The 20,870-nt window shown below is 42.3% G+C and overlaps 1 protein-coding gene across 8 annotated transcripts in view; it reads left to right on the top strand.

Annotated features, from left to right (window-relative positions):
* The window catches only part of TCF12 (transcription factor 12), a 762,188-nt gene that overhangs the window by 448,840 nt on the left and 292,478 nt on the right, over nt 1–20,870 (top strand). For all 8 annotated transcript variants that reach the window (XM_030189018.1, XM_030188990.1, XM_030189004.1 and 5 more), the window contains one exon: nt 13,507–13,571. In XM_030189018.1, the coding sequence (XP_030044878.1) occupies nt 13,507–13,571 (65 nt within the window). The remainder of the gene's footprint in view (nt 1–13,506; nt 13,572–20,870) is intronic.

Genomic DNA, 20,870 nt, shown 5'->3' with positions numbered 1-20,870 from the left:
GACTTTGTTATAGTTATCTTAAGGGATTCTCCTCCCCCCCCCTTTTTTTTTATCAAGGGTCTTTCTGAGGTTCCATCTTTTGTTAGAGAGAGAAAGATTATTAATTTTGAACAATAATAGACAAGATTCCACAGAAAAGCCCTAAGAAATGCAGGCAGTATGCTTAATGTGGTAGTGTAGTTTCTCAGTTTTTCTGATATTCTTTTCATTCACATATTTACATGAGCCATAGAATTTATGCAGCCTAAGGAAGTTGAAGAACAAAATCTATATGTTGGTAGATTTATCTGTAAGCAACTTATGGTAGTTTCTGCAATTCATTTTTACTTTTGTAACTGATTTGGATCCTTAAAACCAGTAAATTCTTCCCCTTGAATAGTTTCATTCATTTTTTAATCTACCCTCCTAATTTTATTAATTTCATATATGTTTGAACTATACTTTTTTTTTGTAATTTACTACTGTTTTGAAACAAGCTGACTCAGTCTCAAAATGGTTGCCATGACCTCCATCAGCAATCCCACAAGGTTGCCACTGGAAATCGTGGCAGCCATTTTGTTATGGAGACTGTTTGGCAGGAGTGTGTGAGAATCGTTTCAGCCCCAGCTTACCACTAAACCACTAGGGCTATACAGTAGGCCTAGGGGAAAGGGGGTCAATAGGTGGGTCAGGGAAGGGGGCTTCATTTGCACAGCGGGAGGGGTTCGAGAAGAGAGGGATGGGTGGTAGAAATGGGAGCTCTTTCATTATGGGGGAGGGGAGGGCCGTGGCAACTGGACGGAGGACACCATGGGGGGAGGAAGGGAGCAGGAGGTATGCAGAGCACCACATGGGTAGGAGGAAGGAGAGGAAAACTTGAATATAAACACACTGTATATTTAAATTAACCTTTTTCTCCCCCTTTTTAGAGGAAAAACATTGGTTTATAATCGGATAGGTTTATATTCGAGAACATTTAAAAGGTGTGCTGCACTAACATTTTGCAAGGAGGACTCATTTACTCATAAGCTTGCATTTAGAACATATAGACGATCATTTTCAAAGCACATAGGCTTGCATAGTTACATAGTAACCTGTGTAACTTTGTACGTCTGTAAGCTTTGAAAATGAGCCTCATAATCAACTATTGTAATACGTTTAGACCTAGGTAGTTCTTATCTGACTTATTTATATTTTACAGGATTCCAAAATTTCCGGGAAATATCACTCATTGAAGCTTATGGAATAGGCTAAAAATCTTGATTAGATTTTCTTTTTCTTAATCCATATGTAAAGGATTTAAAAATAAAACCAATTTATTCAGGTCTGATTTGTGCTAGTATCAAGGGTGGGACACTGGTGGTGTGCCAGCAAGGCTCCAAGGGATATTGATCAGAAAGCTGCTTGCACATTCTGATGCCTGTCACGGGAAGAGTGTGTGGCGTTAAGACAGAGGATATGATAAGAGAAAGGCAGAGTTAGAACAGTGACAACAGCTAGGGACCTGCTAATCACTGACCTCTGTAGGGATCCTCTGGTTTATCACTAATCTTGCTTGCACTTGGCATTTTAGGATGCTGCTGCCTCATCTTTCACAGCTGAGTGAGCAATTTGGCATGGAATGAGCAGGAGCAGTGTTGAACAAACCCAGCAGCTGCGCTTGCTGGCATTGAATGTTTAAAGATTTTCAGTGTGGCCAGCAGCCTGCTTGGCACAAGTGTTAGCCAGTAACACGTAAACAATTTGTTGTTTGTTTATTTATTTGAAATTATTTTATACTGCCTACAAGTTTCTACAGAGGCAATCAAAGTGGTGTACAAAACATAAACACAAACTACATCAAACATCCCTCCACCCATAGGCTTCCAATACCCATAGAACAGCAGCTCATCTCTCTTCCACACACTAGTCATCCCCTACTTACAGGACAACCATGTTTTCAAACTTTTGCAAAACTATCTATAATGTCTCCTTACACAGAATATTCCACATCTCTGGGACCACTACTAAAAAAAAAGCCCTGGAATGCCACCTAACCTAGTAGTTCCCAAACCTGGTCCTGGAGGCACCCCAGCTAGTCATGTTTTCAGGGTACCCACAATGAATATTCATGAGATAGATTTGTATGCAGTGGAGGCAGTATATGCAAATCTCTCTCATGAATATTCATTGTGGGTATCCTGAAAACCTGACTGGCTGGGGTGCCTCCAGGACCAAGTTTGGGAATCACTGACCTAACCAAATTGCACTTGCATCAATATAGGCACCTTATCTATACTTGCTTCAGTGCCCCTGTTTCATACTAGTTCTGGTTCTCTCGCTGTCCAAATGTTTGCACATATACTTTCCCTGCAAATACCATATAGGACATGTTAGGACATTCTCTGAGGTGTGTAGAAAATTGTGTAACATCTACATAAGTACATAAGTAATGCCATACTGGGAAAAGACCAAGGGTCCATCGAGCCCAGCATCTTGTCCACGACAGCGGCCAATCCAGGCCAAGGGCACCTGGCAAGCTTCCCAAACGTACAAACATTCTATACATGTTATTCCTGGGATTTTGGATTTTTCCAAGTCCGTTTAGTAGCGGTTTATGGACTTGTCCTTTAGGAAACCGTCCAACCCCTTTTTAAACTCTGCTAAGCTAACCACCTTCACCACATTTTCCGGCAATGAATTCCAGAGTTTAATTACACGTTGGGTGAAGAAACATTTTCTCCGATTTGTTTTAAATTTACTACACTGTAGTTTCATCGCATGCCCCCTAGTCCTACTATTTTTGGAAAGCGTGAACAGACGCTTCACATCCACCTGTTCCACTCCACTCATTATTTTATATACCTCTATCATGTCTCCCCTCAGCCGTCTCTTCTCCAAGCTGAATAGCCCTAGCCTCCTTAGTCTTTCTTCATAGGGAAGTCGTCCCATCCCCGCTATCATTTTAGTCGCCCTTCGCTGCACCTTTTCCAATTGTACTATATCTTTCTTGAGATGCGGCGACCAGAATTGAACACAATACTCAAGGTGCGGTCGCACCATGGAGCGATACAACGGCATTATAACATCCTCACACCTGTTTTCCATACCTTTCCTAATAATACCCAACATTCTATTCGCTTTCCTAGCCGCAGCAGCACACTGAGCAGAAGGTTTCAGTGTGTTATCGACGACGACACCCAGATCCCTTTCTTGAAGTTTAATGATATAGATATATCACTGTGGACATTGTAAACCCACAGTAGATACAGTATAATAAAGACGTTCACCACAGTTTATAACGATAGGCATGCTTTTTGTGAGGCATATTCATGGTAAGAAGCTCTTCATAAGCCAGTATATGCAGTGACATACTGCAGAAAACAAAGATGCTTCTCAGTTTTTACATCAGGAGAGACAGTTGAAGGTAGTTTCCGTATTTATTTATTCATATGTATATATCCCATTTGATCTCACCATTCTCGATGGGTAACAATTTAAAACATACATGCATCCTTTATACTAGTCTGTCCTGGAGTACCCACTTGCCGTTAGGTTTTCAGGATATCCACAATGAATATGCATTGAATTGATTTGCATACACTGCCTCAATTATATTCAAAGCTTTTTCGTTCATATTCATCACTCTAGGACTGACTTGGGAAACACTGCTTTATACAACTTAACATACATCAAGAATTCCTTCCTCAGAAAAGGGGGGGCTGCCCATGCTGCTTGACTTTGACTGTAGTGAATAAGAGGTCAACTTATGTTTTGGAAACAGCATCTAGAGCTTCTGCTGTAGATGTTAATGATGATAGACTATCATGGCTGTGGACCTCAAACCTCAGGTCAGACGTGCAGGATATGATTGCCAATGTGTGCTGCAGAGGTGGGGTGGGGGATTTATTTGAAAAATGGTACAGTGGTCTTTTATTTTGTCCATCACTTCCTTGACTTTATCTACAGACACTGTGCAACCACTTCTGACTTACCCTACATATCATTTAGGACATATTTGATTGGGGCACCAAAAACACCCTTATCTCCTCTAAAAAGGTACTATTCACCCCTTCAACCTTAACAATGTGAAGGTCCTTACTGTTCTCTGAGACAGCAGAGGACCTCCCTGCAACTGTCTTCTCCCCATACAGAACCTGGTATGGGATTTTGACAGAATCCAGGAAGACACAGCCTGTATCACAGCATCAGTTTCAGTAAACTTTTCTGCGTGGGTAAGGTTAAGGTTTTATGTAAACTGTTGCCCCAGTTGAATGTCAGACAGGTTTTCAGTCTAACAGAAAGTGGATATAAACTTAATCTATTGGAAATCCTACCATATTGTTCATTACAGCCAGACTGAAACTTGGCTTTTGTGTTTTAGCCAAAATTCACTGTGCAGTTAAAACTGAAACTAACCTAGCCCAGACCCCAAACAGTGCTCATTCCCTCCTCCTGTGATCAGATAGAGCCTCCCCTGCCTTGCAACCAGAGTCCCCTTCCAGACCTCTCTGGGCCTACCATAATACCTGGTGGTCTAGTGGCCTAACCGGGATAGGAGTGATCCACAGGTCCAATTTTGACAGGCATGTCAGGGCTCATAGTGATGCAAAGTCTGCCTGAGATTTGCAATCTATTTCTATCCCCTATAGGGGGATGCATACTGATAAACAGTGATTTTTTTTTGTACTGTCAAAGAACCCTTACGAGGCCTTTTACAAAGGCACATAAGGGCCTAGGCAAGTCCAGCGTGTGCCAAATCAGCATTACCGCCCGGCTACCATGTGCCCGGGTTGTAATTCTGAATTTGGCTCACGCTGAAAACACGCAGTAGAAAATATTTTCTATTTTCTACTGCGTGGCGCTTACCCGATGGTAAATGGCAGTGGATGCGTGCTGCATGCCTACCACGGGTAGCGCATGAGACCTTACTGCTAAGTCAATGGGTGGCAGTAAGGTCTCAGGCCAAAAATGGACATGCGCTGGTTTTTATTTTGACGCACGTCTATTTTCCAGCCCCTTAAAAAAAAGCCCTTTATCCAGGATGCAGCAAAAACTGGCCTGGCGCACACCTAAAAGATGCGCTTGCACTGCTGCAGGCCACTTTTTGCCACAGCGTAGTAAAAGGGCCCCTTAGCTAGAAAATAAACAGCTAAGTTTCCAATTTATTAACTCTTCAGAACAGAAGTCCTAAACATAACCCAGACAGTAATAATTTTAAAATTCCTGATGTGAACCTACCCTGTCTTCCATCTACAGCATGGATTACAAAATGAGGCAAAAGGTATAAATAGTATAGCTAAGGACAACATCAATATAAATGAAACCAACATATAATAAAACGAAAAAGACAGAAGAGTTGTATTTTATTACAAAGTAAAGAAAAACACAGTAAGGCTGAAAACTAAGGGGCCCTTCTACTAAGTAGCGGCAAGCCCACACGCCATTCCGGAAATACCGCAGGAGCCCAGTGGTAGTTCCCACCCCTAGCGCACGCCACCGGCGGTAATCGGGCAGCACCAGGTTAGCGCGGGAGCCTTACTGCCTCTCTGGTGACGATGAGCCCCCCCCCCCGAAATGGCTGCATAGTAACTTTACAAGAGGAAAAGGGGATGCGATGGGCTGTTCACAGCCATTTCTTTTCTTCAAAAAAAAAAATACAGCCTTTTCCCTGCCATAATAAAAAGGGGTCTCAATGCATGTCGAAACCACGTGCTGATGCTAGCGCAGGGCCCCTTTTACCGCAGCTTAGTAAAAGGGCCCCTAAGAGACCATGAACGCCCAGTAATTACCCTCTCCACAAGAGATTGATATTGTGGAGTGGAGAAGTAGCCTAATGCAGTGGTTCCTAAACCTGGTGCTGAAGGCACCCCAGCCAGTTAGGTTTTCAGGATATCCACAATGAATATTCATGAGACAGATTTGCATGCACTACCTCCACTGCATACAGATCTGTCTCATGAATATTCATTGTGGATATCCTGAAAACCTGACTGGCTGGGGTGCCTTCAGGACCAGGTTTGGGAACCACTGCATTAGGCTACTTCTCCACTCCACAATATCAATCTCTTGTGGAGAGGGTAATTACTGGGCATTCATGGTCTCTTAGGGGCCCTTTTACTAAGCTGCGGTAAAAGGGGGCTTGCGCTAGCATCAAATCTATCTCATGAATATTCATTTTGGCTATCCTGAAAACCTGACTAGCTGGAGTGCCTCCAGGACCAGATTTGGGAACCACTGGCCTAATGGTTAGTACAGTGGCCTGAGAGCCAGGAGAACTGGGTTTAATTCCCACTGCAACTCCTTGTGACTCTGAGCAAGCCACTCAAGCCTACATTGCCCCAGGTACTTGTATATAATATGTAAAACTGCTTTGAATGTAACCACAGGTTTTATATCACATCACATCCCATCCCATCCCTTTCCCCTTTCCTCTTGTAAAGCTAAAAAGATGTTTTGGTTTCAAGTAGGGTTACCATATATCCAGTTTTATCCAGACATGTCCTCTTTTTGAGGACACTGGAGAACGTCCAGACAGGTGTTTCCAGCTTGTCCGTTTGTCCAGGTCTGCGGACAAACGGGCTGACTGGAATCGGACATCCCACAGTGTCCTCAGAAAAGAAAACAAGCAAGTCTCCCACTTGCTATCGGCGCTGCTTCAAAATGGCTGCCAAGACTTCAAGTGGCGGCCTCACAAGACTTCCAGAAGTCTTGCATGGTCACCGCTTGAAGAGGCGGCAGCCATTTTGAAGCGGCAGTGGCGGCATCGCTGGGCAGGAAAGAGTGGGCTTCTTTCATGCCTCAAAGAGGCCACTAGACCACCAGGGCATGATAAGGTAAGGCAGGGGTAGGGAGGGGATGTGCAATGTGGGTAGAGGGTAGCGGGGTAAGGGAGCTGTAAAATAAGGTGGGTGGAAGGAGGCTGGAAAAAGATTTGGAGGGAGGGAAATATATAGAAGGGGATGGCTTTCTTTTGGGGGACAAAACTACCAAGGGTGGGAGTGAGGCAGTTGCCGCACTCTCACCCTTGATGATATTGCCTGACTCTTTTGTGAGACTTGCGAGGACCCCCCCCCCCTTTGTGTTGTTTGCTTGGATCGTTTCTTTTGGGGGGGGGTCAAGTCAAGGTGACCATGTGGCGTGGGGGTGGGGAGAGAGCGTGACAAAATGTGTGGTGGGTTGGGGAGGGGGAATGGTTATTGGTGGCCTCTTTTTTTCTTTTTTTGTCAGGGCAAATATGGTAACCCTAGCTTCAGGGATTTTATGGTTGTTTCCACTTTTTTTTTTTTTTTTAAAAGAAGCAAATGTCATGAAAATTCCATCAAATACTGAGGGGGAATTAACAATCAGACTCTTAGCATGTGCCATTAGTGCATGAGCATGGTAACATACTGTGGAACATGACAACACGCTAATTCACACACTAAAAGGATCTTTTACAAAGGCGTGCTAGTGTTTTAGTGCATGCTAAAATTTCACATGCGCTAAACTTTAAGATGCCCATTAGAATATAATGGGTCGTCTTAGCGTTTAGCACATGCTAATTTTTAGCATGCGCTAAAAACGCTAGCGTGCCTTTGTAAAGGAGGCCCCAACTGCATAGTGTTGCTGTGGGATGGGGGAATGGGCACAGGCTTCACATTACAGGTAGAGCAGTACACTTAACCCACAGTAAAGAACTTTTCGGTGTGGTACATACTGTGGACATCCAACAATTGGCATACAGCCTTTGCACTTACCATGTGTTAATTTACCAAAGTGTGGTAAACATGCCTTTAAATTAACATTCTATAAATATTAAGTAGAAATGTTAAATGCAAAATAACAAATGAATGAGAACACTGTTGTAAACATAGGATATGCAATTTAAACTTCACAGCAGGTGTAATATTTAAGTAAGGAATCCTCTCACTGTCTGACATGAAACAGAGAAATTTCTGAATAGATATTTAAGGGTTGTCACTAGAAAGTTAAGACAGTAGTTTTCACACACAGTTGTATTATAAAGGAGCTTGCGAAACAAAGAAAGTAGGTTTTAAATATTTCTGGTGAAGCAATTTGCCTGTAACTGCCATCAAACACAAAGCAAACAAAATACCTAGTATGCAAAATTATTTGAAGTAGCATGAATCATGCTGCTCACATTAACCAGAATCAGCATTTTCACTCCTGAAAATGAGAATCACACACCAAATGATAAACAACTTTGCTAAAGTATGCAGTATTCCAGGCAGGCTTTAGAACGAACATTCGTGCAAAAGTAAATTGCAGGGTTGGAAAAATGATTAAAGAGAGATGATTTATGTAAGAAAGGACTATTTGAGACAACAGTCAAAACACGTAAACTGAAATGAGCACATTTTATGCATGGATGCAGGGGTGTAGGTGACAGGAAAAAAAAAACCCAGTTACATAAGGGACATTTTTCAGAAGTGCTTTTTTTAAAGCAGATAAATGGGTGTTTACCCACAGAGATATGCATTCCAGAATTTTACCCTCTAACACACAGGCTGTGGGAAAGTACGTGCATTGTCCACAGCATGCATACTTTTACACAGGAGGAAAAATGGTAAGCTCAGGGCTGTCTCCACAAAGTATGCACAGGGAATAAAAGTGTACTTCCACTGCAGGTGCAGACTCCACGCCAGGAAGTATTCAAACTCTTTGCGTAGCTATACATTCATGTTCCCACTGGAAAATAAATGTTCAAAGAAAAATCAACTCTAAGGACTGTGGATGCAAAGTACTTATGGGACTGCAAGCACTATCAGATCAACAGTATAGTGCACGAGGTCATTTTAACTAGCTGAGACCCAATGACATTCACCAGAGGAGCCCATTCACATGCCTTGCCCCTCCTATGTCACCTCTCTTGAGCCTCACCTCAGCAACTCTGTTTTGAACATTTGGACCTCAGCTCCATCTACCATCTATGCCCCCAGCCTCTGCTGCAACACAAACATGAGTCCTGCACACTCTGTCCACATTAATCACCCTCTGTCTCTTTCAATCCCACCTGACCCCCACCACTCGCTCTCTCTCATACCCACTTCTCTTTCAATCCCACCTGACCCCCACCACTTGTTCTCTCTCATACCCACTTCTCTAACTCCACCACTCACTCTTTCTTTCTCAATCCCCCCTTACCCACTAAGCAGCTTGCATCCTTTTTCCCAGGCTTTGATCACCTCACATTTATTTGTCCTCCCAGGTTCCAACAGCCAAACCCCGCCCCCAAACCAAACCAATCACCTTCCTTCTTGCCAGTTATGGGAGGGCTTCGGAGGAATACTGCCACATGGCTCTGCAAACACCACCTGCTGTACCGGAGGTCTCCCCCACCCCCATGAAGTTGTTTCACCTGTTTTGTGAGTTTTCATCTTGAAAGTAAGGATAAAAACCATCTTCAGAGGTGTAACAGGCCTTAAGAAAACTACCTGCCTATATGAGGCATGCACATAAATCCACTGTACATCCTAGGGATGGGCTTTCAAAATGCACATGTATTTTTGAATTATCAAAAAGTATGTATGTAATTGGGGGGGGGGAGGTAAACTACCACCACAGATTAGTGCAGTTTTCAGAGTGATATTACCTGCAGACTTTTCTACCAATCTGGGCAGTTAAATTTATCTGTAAAAAGAACCATATTAAGAGTGTTTAAAAATAGAGGGAAAAGATGGGGATGACAAGTGGCCAGACAGATTTAGATGAGAGAATGCACACACACATTAGGAGTGTGTGCTAATTTGTAGCAGTTACGTATCACCTCACCCATTGTGTTTCAACATGTTTGTGACAGCAATTGTGTACAAAAAGATACTGGGCCCGATATTTAGCCAGCAGCGTTTTACCCGGAAATTCAGTGCTGGGCCACGTTTGGGCTCTGACATTGAATTTCTGGGTATACAGAGCTGGCGAAAACATAGCCAGTTAAGTGCGATATTCAGCACTTAACCGGATATAAACAAATGCATAAAGATAGGACTGCATTTTATACGGTCCTATTTATGCGGTTATCTTAGCTGGTTCAGTGCTGAAAATCATTACTTGACTGGCTAAGTATTGACTCCGCACCCAGAATGCCCCAAAATAGCCTGTTTTGACTTGAGCTCTAACTGGGGCATTTTCATTGACACCATTAAGTTAATGGCTGCTAAAAACACCCAGTTAGCCCTGGACAGGTGATTTAATTGGCCAGCAGCCTCTCCTGGCCATTTAAATCATTTTAAATATCAGGTCCACTGTAACTGAGATTACAAAACCATACTGGAGAGGAAAAAATCAGAGAAACTGCAAGGGAAAATTAAAATGAGGAATGAAGATACAGATGGGTGCAATGAGACAGGGCATAGCATAAGAATAATTAGAAAATATAAAGAAATGCTGTTGTCTAATAATGATAATTTTATAAGACTAACAAAAGGTTTGAGAACTTATGGACTACCAAGGTGGTAATAAATGACAAAAGGAAAGCAAGTCTATAAGGGCCAGAAGTAGAAAAATGAAAGCAATGTTGCTTACCTATAACAGTTATTTTCTGAGGATAGTAGAATATTAGTCCTCACAGATGGGAATTCCTAGCTAAAGGCTGCTTTTTCACAAAAAAAAGGGAAAAATACAACCCTAACAATGCAAACAGTCAAAATGGTGTTTTTTTTGTTGTTGTTGGTAACATACCATTTTTGCATTTTATTACTTAAAAAAAAAAAAGAAAATGCAACCTGAAAATAATTTTAAAATTTGACTGATAAACAATGGAATAAACTCATGTTGTTGCTGAGTATCTTTCTGGTGAAAATGAATATGTATGTTTTTTTAGGGGTCCTCAGCACAGAAAAGGCCCCAAAACTGCATGGAGAATACAAAACAAGATAGTGGAGGGGTGGCAAATGTTTTTTTTTTTTTTGCATTGGGGTATTTTAACACCTTAGTTAAAACCTAAAATTAGAAGCCCTAATTATATTGCATTGATTTTTAGTATTATTTATTTATTTAACTGCCTTTATGAAGAGATTCATCAAAGTGGGTGTACAGTAGGTATAGTTTAACATCAAACTTACAATTTTGTTAGCATAACAATAGTAAAATGAGCAAGTGAAGACATAGAATGAAAGAGGAAAAACTGAGTCCTAATAATAAGACTACCATGAAACAGGATCAAAAATATACACATTTAACAGCACTGAAATTCAAATAACAGAGATATAATACGATATAAGCATAAAAGTGATGAAATATCCAATAAGCACATAATTAGAACATTCAAATAGCATTGCTATGGTACTAATGCTCTTTTACAATACAGTTTACCATATAGCTGAAGGGCCAAGTGCAGATATATAGATGGGGACAAGATGAGTGGTACAGAGTCAGTTGGGATAAATAAATGGATGGCTAAACTAAAGGCAAGTTTTTTTGTACAGTTAATCAAGTTATTGTTTGAATATTTTTACTTCTGTAATTGTGTATTGCCTATGTTTGACTTATTCTTGTTGTACACCACCTTCAGCGAATTCCTTCATAAAGGTGGTAAATAAATCCTAATAAAGGGAAAGGGAAATGGGACTTGATGTACTGCCTTTCTGAGGATTTTGCAACTACATTCAAAGCGGTTTACATATATTCAGGTACTTATTTTGTACCAGGGGCAATGGAGGGTTAAGTGACTTGCCCAGAGTCACAAGGAGCTGCAGTGGGAATCGAACTCAATTCTCCAGGATCAAAGTCCACTGCACTAACCACCAGTGACGATCCTAGGTCAGCTGCCACCCATGGCGGATCGCCGATGCGCACCCTCCCTCCCCCCCTGGGTGCAGCACGACACCCCCCCCGGGTGTATTCTTAGCTGTTGGGAGCAGCCGCACAGCTCTCGGCTCCGCTGGCTCCCTGCTCCCTCTGCCCCGGAACAGGAAGTAACCTGTTCCGGGGCAGAGGGAGCAGGGAATCAGCGGAGCCGACAGGTGCACGGCTGCTCTCTGCACCCCTCCAGCAGCGTGCACCCAGGGCGGATCGCCCCCACCGCTCCGCCCTTGGTACGCCGCTGCTAACCACTAGGCTACTCCTCCACTCTAATAAATTCTAATAAATTTATTTCTAATAAATAAGATATAAGGAGCTAGTCTAAGTTACAGTGTGTGTGGCAAGTTAGTCCAGGTGTAGAATGGGTGTATAGTGAGGCACCCAGTGTATTAAAGGCTTGGGAGAAGAGCTAGGCTTTTACCTGCTTTCTGAAGTAGAGGTAATCTCTAGTTATATGCAGCCCCTCTGGTAGTAAATTCCAGAGCATAGGAACTACTCCTGTTTAAAATTGTTTTCAATAAAGCTGTGGCCTAGTATCCCACAATTTTCACCTTTAACCTCTGTGTCATGCTGTATCATGTATGTGGAATTTTGCCATGTTCATCTATCATTGCCTGGTCCCGAAGGAGTTTGTGTCCTGCCTTCCCATGTAAGTAACTGGGAGGCAATCAAGCTGGGGGGGGGAGGGGTGAAGAGATTGGAAGTTAAATCATTCCAATATCCTGATATCTTTCAAGAGACCCCTTAACTTGGGGGACAGCAGCAACTGCAAGATTTTTATTTAATGCCCATTGTAAAGGGGTCTGCTTCCTCCGCTCTGGGTTGGGGCCGGCAGCCCTGTTAGGCTCACAGGTTTCTAACAAAGAACCAGACTGCCATACGGACTTAGGCCCACAGTGCTTTATTTTCAATTCAGTTCCACTCTCAAAATTGAAATGCAGTTCACAAACAGGGTTCAAGCCGGGTTCAAAACTCCAGCCAACATTCAGTTCCTTAACAGTTCAGGCCCACTTCCTTTGCACTACCTCCCCTCTCCCTCAGAAGGGCTCAATCAAATTTCAGCCTGCTGTTCTATACGTCCCAATAATTCAACCCTTTCACCAACAGTCTCTTCAGAGGAAACCACTACTTAATGCCCCTGTCCTCTTCACAGCACCCAGGAGGACCCTGTACCAAACAGGGCTGGCAGCTTTCCTCCTGCCTCACAGCACCACACCCCTGTGGCCTCTCACACTGGCTTCATGTGCTGGACAGGGCTACATCTACATCTACATTCTCCCACTCCATGGCAGCTTACTCTTCCCCCCAGGGAAGCTCCAGTGGCAGGCCCTTTCCGTCCTCCACCTACTCCATGGCAGCTTCTCTGTCCATCAGTTTCCTCTCCTTCCTTCTCTCCCCTCTCACAGCTGGAGGGAATTATATACCGGCGATGCAGCTAAGGGACTGAGTTCCACCTCCCCTTCTCCCTCTAGTGGGGAAGGAAGTAACTGGCTCCCCTAGCACTGAGCCACTGCTCCCCCTGCTGGGGTTGGAAATCCATTCCACCCTTTTGGGGCTACCTTCCTCTCTCCTGCTTGCAAGGGCTTCTGGGTACCATAGTTTGGGGGATTAGCTGCTTCTCTGTGGGGCCCCGAGTGCTAGCTTTGTCACACCATGAGAAATAACTTCTCAGAATTTTGTTCAGCTATGTATAGTTATTCATCAAGTAATACATGTTTTAATTAATGTCTTTCATTCTGTTTGTAGGAAAAAATTCAGAAAGAGGTCCATTTCCACTGTATGCCAGAGACCCAACAGCATCAGGTTGTCAAGTAAGTAATGGTAGTTGTAACAATGTGATTTCATGGTCTGTATGGAAATGCTATTTTATTTGATGCAAAGAGTACTCCGGTTGGCCGTGTTGAAGCACTCGTGTGTGAAGTAAAATTAACTTTTACTAGCTTTCATAGGGTCTGGATATTGGACATATCTTGACAAGCTGTACTTCCGAAGTACTAAAATTAAGTGCATAAAGATTCTGTTCTGATAAAGACCACCATATAAATTCATAACCATCATTATTATCATTTGGAAGATACAAACTTCTGTTCATTTTCTAATAGTTTTCCTCTACATTAATGGCGACACATGTGCATAGTGCTCTTTCCTTCATTTCTCTCAGGCAGCCCATATTAGGAGCCCATATTGCTGCCCCAGTGTTCAGTAGGGCTCTTATTTTCTCCTGTTAAACTAGGTTCTGCCAATTTAGAGAGCAGTTTCTTTTTGTGGCATATGCAGTCTCACAAACAGAAGGATTACGTGAGGTAGGAACACAGATTAAGGGTAAGAGTTTTCTGTAAATAAACATGTGTTTGCACTGAGAGAAAGAATTCAGCATTAAAGCCAAGTAGATTGATCAAAGAATGCTTATGTATTAGCAGTTGAAGAGCCATAAGCATCCAATTAAATCTAATGCCTGGATGTCATATATAGCTTTAATTAGTCTACTTTCAGTTAGTATATTTACATTTTATGCCACATACTGTAATTGCTACTGTCTTTACTCAGAATTTATATAATGATTGCATATAAATTTTGCGGGGTGAATGGTTTATATACTTTGAAACACAATTTCAGAGCTATTGTGGTAATCAGCACAATTTCAAATATTTGTGTCATAAACTCAATTTTGGCACATTTTTGATTTGTAGTATTTTAAAACCACGCAAGCTAATGCTTTCAGAATGTTAAAGCATAAGCAGATTGTTAAAGTACAAGTACTGGGGGAGGGGGGTAATTTTATAAAAGATTTTATGCATGTGAATGGCCTCTTATAAAATTACCCCACAGTAACCCCTGGATTCTATATATGGCATCCAAATTTGGACATGGATCTGAGATCTGCACACAAGCTAAGCCGTTAATAATCAATTATTATTAATTGGCACTAGTTTGGATTTAAGTGTGGATCTACCTATATGCTATTCTATTTCATGCCCAAAGTGTTTTGTGTGCAACCCAAAAGGGGGCATGGCCACAGGATGGGCATGAGCTGGTTGGGGCATTCCAAAAATTTAGGCACAATGTTATGGAATACTGGGGTTACACACACCTTGCATGACAAGGTTTACTCCAGGTTTCAGCAGGCTTAAGTGCTCACACCCAAAGTTGGGCATGGGAATTCGCAGTAAGCACTATTCTGTAAAGGATGCTTAGCTCAGAGTTCCCTTTGTAGAACAGCACTTGGCGTGGATTTTTCCCGGCACCTACTTTTGAGTACCATTTACTGATTCTGGCCTTAAATATCTGTAAAAGTTAGTATGATGAGAAGGCACATACTTTTGCATATCTCACATGTGGGCATTTTGTGGGCGGGGCACAGGCAGTCACAAAGTACACATATATGGGTACTATTCCAAAACAGATAGAAACATACACTAAGGAGATTGTATTCATAATCCCAGCTGTTGCTTTCAGGGATCCAAGATTGCTGTTCCAGGCTAGTATGCAATGATGTAATTGCATCCATTGAAAACATTGTGAGAACGGTAACTAGTATTTAGTCCATAGCGCAGAAAAATTTGACCAGTTGGAGTCCAAGGGAGTCAAGAAGAATGCAGCTGAGGAGAGCAAACCACATCTAACTCTCCCAAATCTATGAAAGTCGACTGCAGTACAAGATTATCTTTTCGTCTCTTTGGTAATCGTGTTCTCAATAAGTAATGAAGACAGGGGATATCAATTTCCTCAACACACAGCAAAGAAGGCTTCTCCTGTAGTGTTGTGGATCACATCCATAGAGCACCCTGTCTCAAAATAAATGCTATATGATAGTGGAGGAAATGGGGATAGTTAACACCACCCTTGTCTTTTGTTTTATATAAGGATCACATTGCAATTCTGGGTTTCTTGCCTTGCTATATGAATGTCAAGCTGTTTTTCTACATCCTTATAAAATCCAGATGAAAAGAAAATGGGTATCATACCTATACTGTACATAACAATTGGCAATATTGCCATTTTAACAGTATCAACCTGGTCTCACCAGCTAAGGCTTAAGGGAAACTATTGGGAGCATAATGCTTTAACTTTTCCACAACTGGGCCTTGTTACACTCAGTTGTTGACCTAAGCTCCGAAAAAAGTAAGTTCCCAAGATATTTTAGCCCCAGAACTTACCGTTGGAACGGGCATTCATTGAACATTTCACTAGTGCAGTGAACATTGAGCGGCATCAATTCAGTTAATTTTGTATCCCCAAAAACGTGTCAGAAATGTCAATAAGTTGTAATAAAGTAGGCAACATTAGATCTGGAGAGGAAACGTACAAAAGAATATCAGCATAAGCTGAGAGCTTGCATTCCACTCCACTATAAGAGATGTCGGCAATCGTTCTGGATTTCTGAATGGCACTTAATAAGGGTTCAAATGCCGTTAAATAGCAAGGGTGACAAATGGCACCCTTGCCTAGTACCCCTCTGCAAATTAAAGGAGTTAGACACCTTATTATTGATATATAGCTAAGCACCACTGGATTGGAATAAAGCACATGAGCCATATTAAGTAAAACCTCCCCAACAAGAGCCATTCTATGTAATCAAAGGTCTTCTTGGCATCCAGTGAGACCAAGAAGGTCAGATGGTCCATGCCTCTTGTCACATGCCTCAGCTTAAAACACAGCCTAGTGTTTTTGGAAGAGTATCTCTGATGCATAAACCCAGTTTGATGTTGGTGAATAAGGGTGGCCATAGGATTCATGAGACAATTGGCTACTATCTGTGCATAAATTTTTGCATCCAGATTAATTAATTAAACAGGTCTGTAGTTTGATAACTCTAAAGGGTCCCTACCCGGTTTGGGGAGTACAGCAGTAACTGCTTCAGTAAGAGAGGCAGCCATAGAATCAGTTTGAAGAAAATTATTATAGCGTTTTTAATAAATATGGGGTCAAGTCCTCCTGAAAGGCCAAAAAGAATTAGACAGTGAAGCCATCTGGGGCATTTTATTTGTCTTAAAAGAGCTCATGGCTGCTTGCATATCATTCACACCAATAGGGGTCTCTAGCTGCTGTTTCAGTTTCTCAGAAAGTTTTGGTCCTTGAATCTCGTCTAAAAAGGAAGAGTAGCAAATCTCCTGGACCGGATGGTATTCATCCTAGAGTACTGATAGAACTGAAAAATGAGCTTGTGGAGTTACTGTTAGTGATATGCAATTTGAATCTATTTTCTTTACTATTCTACTTTTGAATATTATACCAAACTTTAATTTACTGTTTGTACTGTTTAATATGCCATTAATACTGTATTCCTGATTTAGCTTATGTAAGCCACATTGAACCTGCATCCAGTGGGAAAATGTGGGATATAAATGCTTTTAAATAAATAAATAATATAAATAAATCCTTAAAATCGAACCTGGTACCAGAAGATTGGAGGGTGGCCAATGTAACGCCGATTTTTAAAAAAGGTTCCAGGGGAGATCCGGGAGATTATAGACCGGTGAGTCTGACGTCGGTGCCAGGGAAAATGGTACAGAGCACATCCAAGGACATGGATTACTGAAACCAAGTCAGCACGGCTTTAGTGTGGGCAAATACACGAACAGTGGATCCAAAAAAATCCTCTCACAATTGGTGTTTCCTAAACAAGGTCTTTATTCAAATCAATAAAAACAACCCGACACGATTCGTTTTTCGGCCGTAAGGCCTGCGTCAGGGGTCTGTAAGTAAAAATAAACATAAGAATTCACAACATAAATATATCTGATGAATACATATAAAATATATTGTTTGTGTAATATAAAAAGTATTATATGAACAAAACATAAAATTAAAGGAACATACCTATTGATTTTTGATACTAAGACACTGGTAAAACAGATGACTCACAATTGACTGTGAGTCATCTCTTTTAACCATGTCTTTGTTATAGATATCTCTGTTGATATACAATTGACTGTGTTTAGGAGTGGAGGAGTGGCCTAGTGGTTAGAGTGGTGGACTTTGGTCCTGGGTTACTGGGTTCAATTCCCACTGCAGGCACAGGCAGCTCCTTGTGACTCTGGGCAAGTCACTTAACCCTCCATTGCCCCAGCTACAAATAAGTACCTAAACCACATTGAGCCTGCCATGAGTGGGAAAGTGCGGGGTAAAAATAAAATAAATAAACGCCAATTGTGAGAGGACTTTTTTGGATCCACTGTTCGTGTATTTGGCTTTCGTTTCTCCTGTGGAGAGTTCACCTTCTGCAGGTGTTGGCTTTAGTGTGGGCAAATCTTGTCTGACCAATTTACTGCAATTCTTTGAAGGAGTAAACAAACATGGACAAAGGGGAGCCGGTTAATATTGTGTATCTGGATTTTCAAAAGGCATTTGACAAGGTACCTCATGAAAGGCTACAGAGGAAATTGGAGGGTCATGGGATAGGAGGAAATGTCCTATTGTGGATTAAAAACTGGTTGAAGGATAGGAAACAGAGAGTGGGGTAAAAAGGGCCGTATTCACAATGGAGAAGGGTAGTTAGTGGGGTTCCTCAGTAGTCGGTTCTAGGACCGCTGCTTTTTAATATATTTATAAACTATTTAGAGATGGGAGTAAACTAGCAAGGTAATTAAATTTGCTGATGACACAAAGTTATTCAAAGTCACTAACTCGCAAGAGGATTGTGAAAAATTACAAAAGGACCTTACGAGACTGGGAGACTGGGCGGCTAAATGGCAGATGACATTTAATGTGAACAAGTGCAAGGTGATGCATGTGGGAAAGAGGACCCCGAATTGTAGCTACGTCATGCAAGGTTCCACGTTAGAGGAGTCACAGACCAAGAAAGGGATCTAGGTGTCGTCATTGATGATACGTTGATACCTTCTACTCAGTGTGCTGCTGCGGCTAGGAAAGCGAATAGAATGTTGGGTATTATTAGGAAAGGTATGGAGAACAGATGTAAGGATGTTATAATGCCGTTGTATCGCTCCATGGTGTGACCGCACCTTGAGTATTGTGTTCAATTCTGGTCGCCGCATCTCAAGAAAGATATAGTAGAATTGAAAAAGGTGCAGCGAAGGGCGACAAAAATGATAGCGGGGATGGGACGACTTCCCTATGAAGAAAGACTAAGGAGGCTAGGGCTTTTCAGCTTGGAGAAGAGACGGCTGAGGGGAGACATGATAGAGGTATATAAAATAATGAGTGGAGTGGAACAGATGGATGTGAAGCGTCTGTTCATGCTTTCCAAAAATACTAGGACTAGGGGGCATGCGGTGAAACTACAGTGTAGTAAATTTAAAACAAATAGGAGAAAATGTTTCTTCACCCAAAGCGTAATTAAACTCTGGAATTTGATGCCGGAGAACATAGTGAAGGTGGTTAGCTTGGCAGAGTTTAAAAAGTTGGACGGTTTCCTAAAGGAGAAGTCCATAGACCGCTACTAAATGGACTTGGGAAAAATCCACAATTTCGGGAATAACATGTATAAAATGTTTGTACGTTTGGGTAGCTTGCCAGGTGCCCTTGACCTGGATTGGCCGCTGTTGGGGACAGGATGCTGGGCTCGATGGACCTTTGGTCTTTTCCCAGTATGGCATTACTTATGTACTTAATTTTGGAGGCAGAGGAATTACATTCCGGCTGATATAATTTGTTATGATAATGAAAGAATCGTGACACTGTTTGGTCAGGTTGAGTAGGCAGGTGACCATCTTGGTCCTTAGTAGAAGGAATAAAATTTACTACTACTACTAATCATTTCTGTAGCCCTACTAGATGTCCGCAGCACTGTACACATTATATGCAGGTACTTTCTCTGTCCCTAGAGGGCTGAAAAACTTTTTGTACCTGGGGCAATGGAGGGTTAAGTGACTTGCCCAAAGTCACAAGGAGCTGCAGTGGGAATTGAACCCAGGTTGCTAGGCTCAAAGCCCGCTGCACTAACCATTAGGCTACTCCTCCACTCCTTCCCCCTTGAGATAAGAGACGAGAAGCTTGCCAGCTCTATTTCCAGCCAGATATCACATGGAGCCCTGAATATACAGTGGGGGAAATAAGTATTTGATCCCTTGCTGATTTTGTAAGTTTGCCCACTGACAAAGACATGAGCAGCCCATAATTGAAGGGTAGGTTATTGGTAACAGTGAGAGATAGCACATCACAAATTAAATCCGGAAAATCACATTGTGGAAAGTATATGAATTTATTTGCATTCTGCAGAGGGAAATAAGTATTTGATCCCCCACCAACCAGTAAGAGATCTGGCCCCTACAGACCAGGTAGATGCTCCAAATCAACTCGTTACCTGCATGACAGACAGCTGTCGGCAATGGTCACCTGTATGAAAGACACCTGTCCACAGACTCAGTGAATCAGTCAGACTCTAACCTCTACAAAATGGCCAAGAGCAAGGAGCTGTCTAAGGATGTCAGGGACAAGATCATACACCTGCACAAGGCTGGAATGGGCTACAAAACCATCAGTAAGACGCTGGGCGAGAAGGAGACAACTGTTGGTGCCATAGTAAGAAAATGGAAGAAGTACAAAATGACTGTCAATCGACAAAGATCTGAGGCTCCACGCAAAATCTCACCTCGTGGGGTATCCTTGATCATGAGGAAGGTTAGAAATCAGCCTACAACTACAAGGGGGGAACTTGTCAATGATCTCAAGGCAGCTGGGACCACTGTCACCACGAAAACCATTGGTAACACATTACGACATAACGGATTGCAATCCTGCAGTGCCCGCAAGGTCCCCCTGCTCCGCAAGGCACATGTGACGGCCCGTCTGAAGTTTGCCAGTGAACACCTGGATGATGCCGAGAGTGATTGGGAGAAGGTGCTGTGGTCAGATGAGACAAAAATTGAGCTCTTTGGCATGAACTCAACTCGCCGTGTTTGGAGGAAGAGAAATGCTGCCTATGACCCAAAGAACACCGTCCCCACTGTCAAGCATGGAGGTGGAAATGTTATGTTTTGGGGGTGTTTCTCTGCTAAGGGCACAGGACTACTTCACCGCATCAATGGGAGAATGGATGGGGCCATGTATCGTACAATTCTGAGTGACAACCTCCTTCCCTCCGCCAGGGCCTTAAAAATGGGTCGTGGCTGGGTCTTCCAGCACGACAATGACCCAAAACATACAGC

The sequence above is a fragment of the Microcaecilia unicolor genome, chromosome 1, assembly GCF_901765095.1.
Source record: "Microcaecilia unicolor chromosome 1, aMicUni1.1, whole genome shotgun sequence".
Taxonomy (NCBI): domain Eukaryota; kingdom Metazoa; phylum Chordata; class Amphibia; order Gymnophiona; family Siphonopidae; genus Microcaecilia; species Microcaecilia unicolor.
This window is presented reverse-complemented; position numbering and strand designations above follow the sequence as displayed.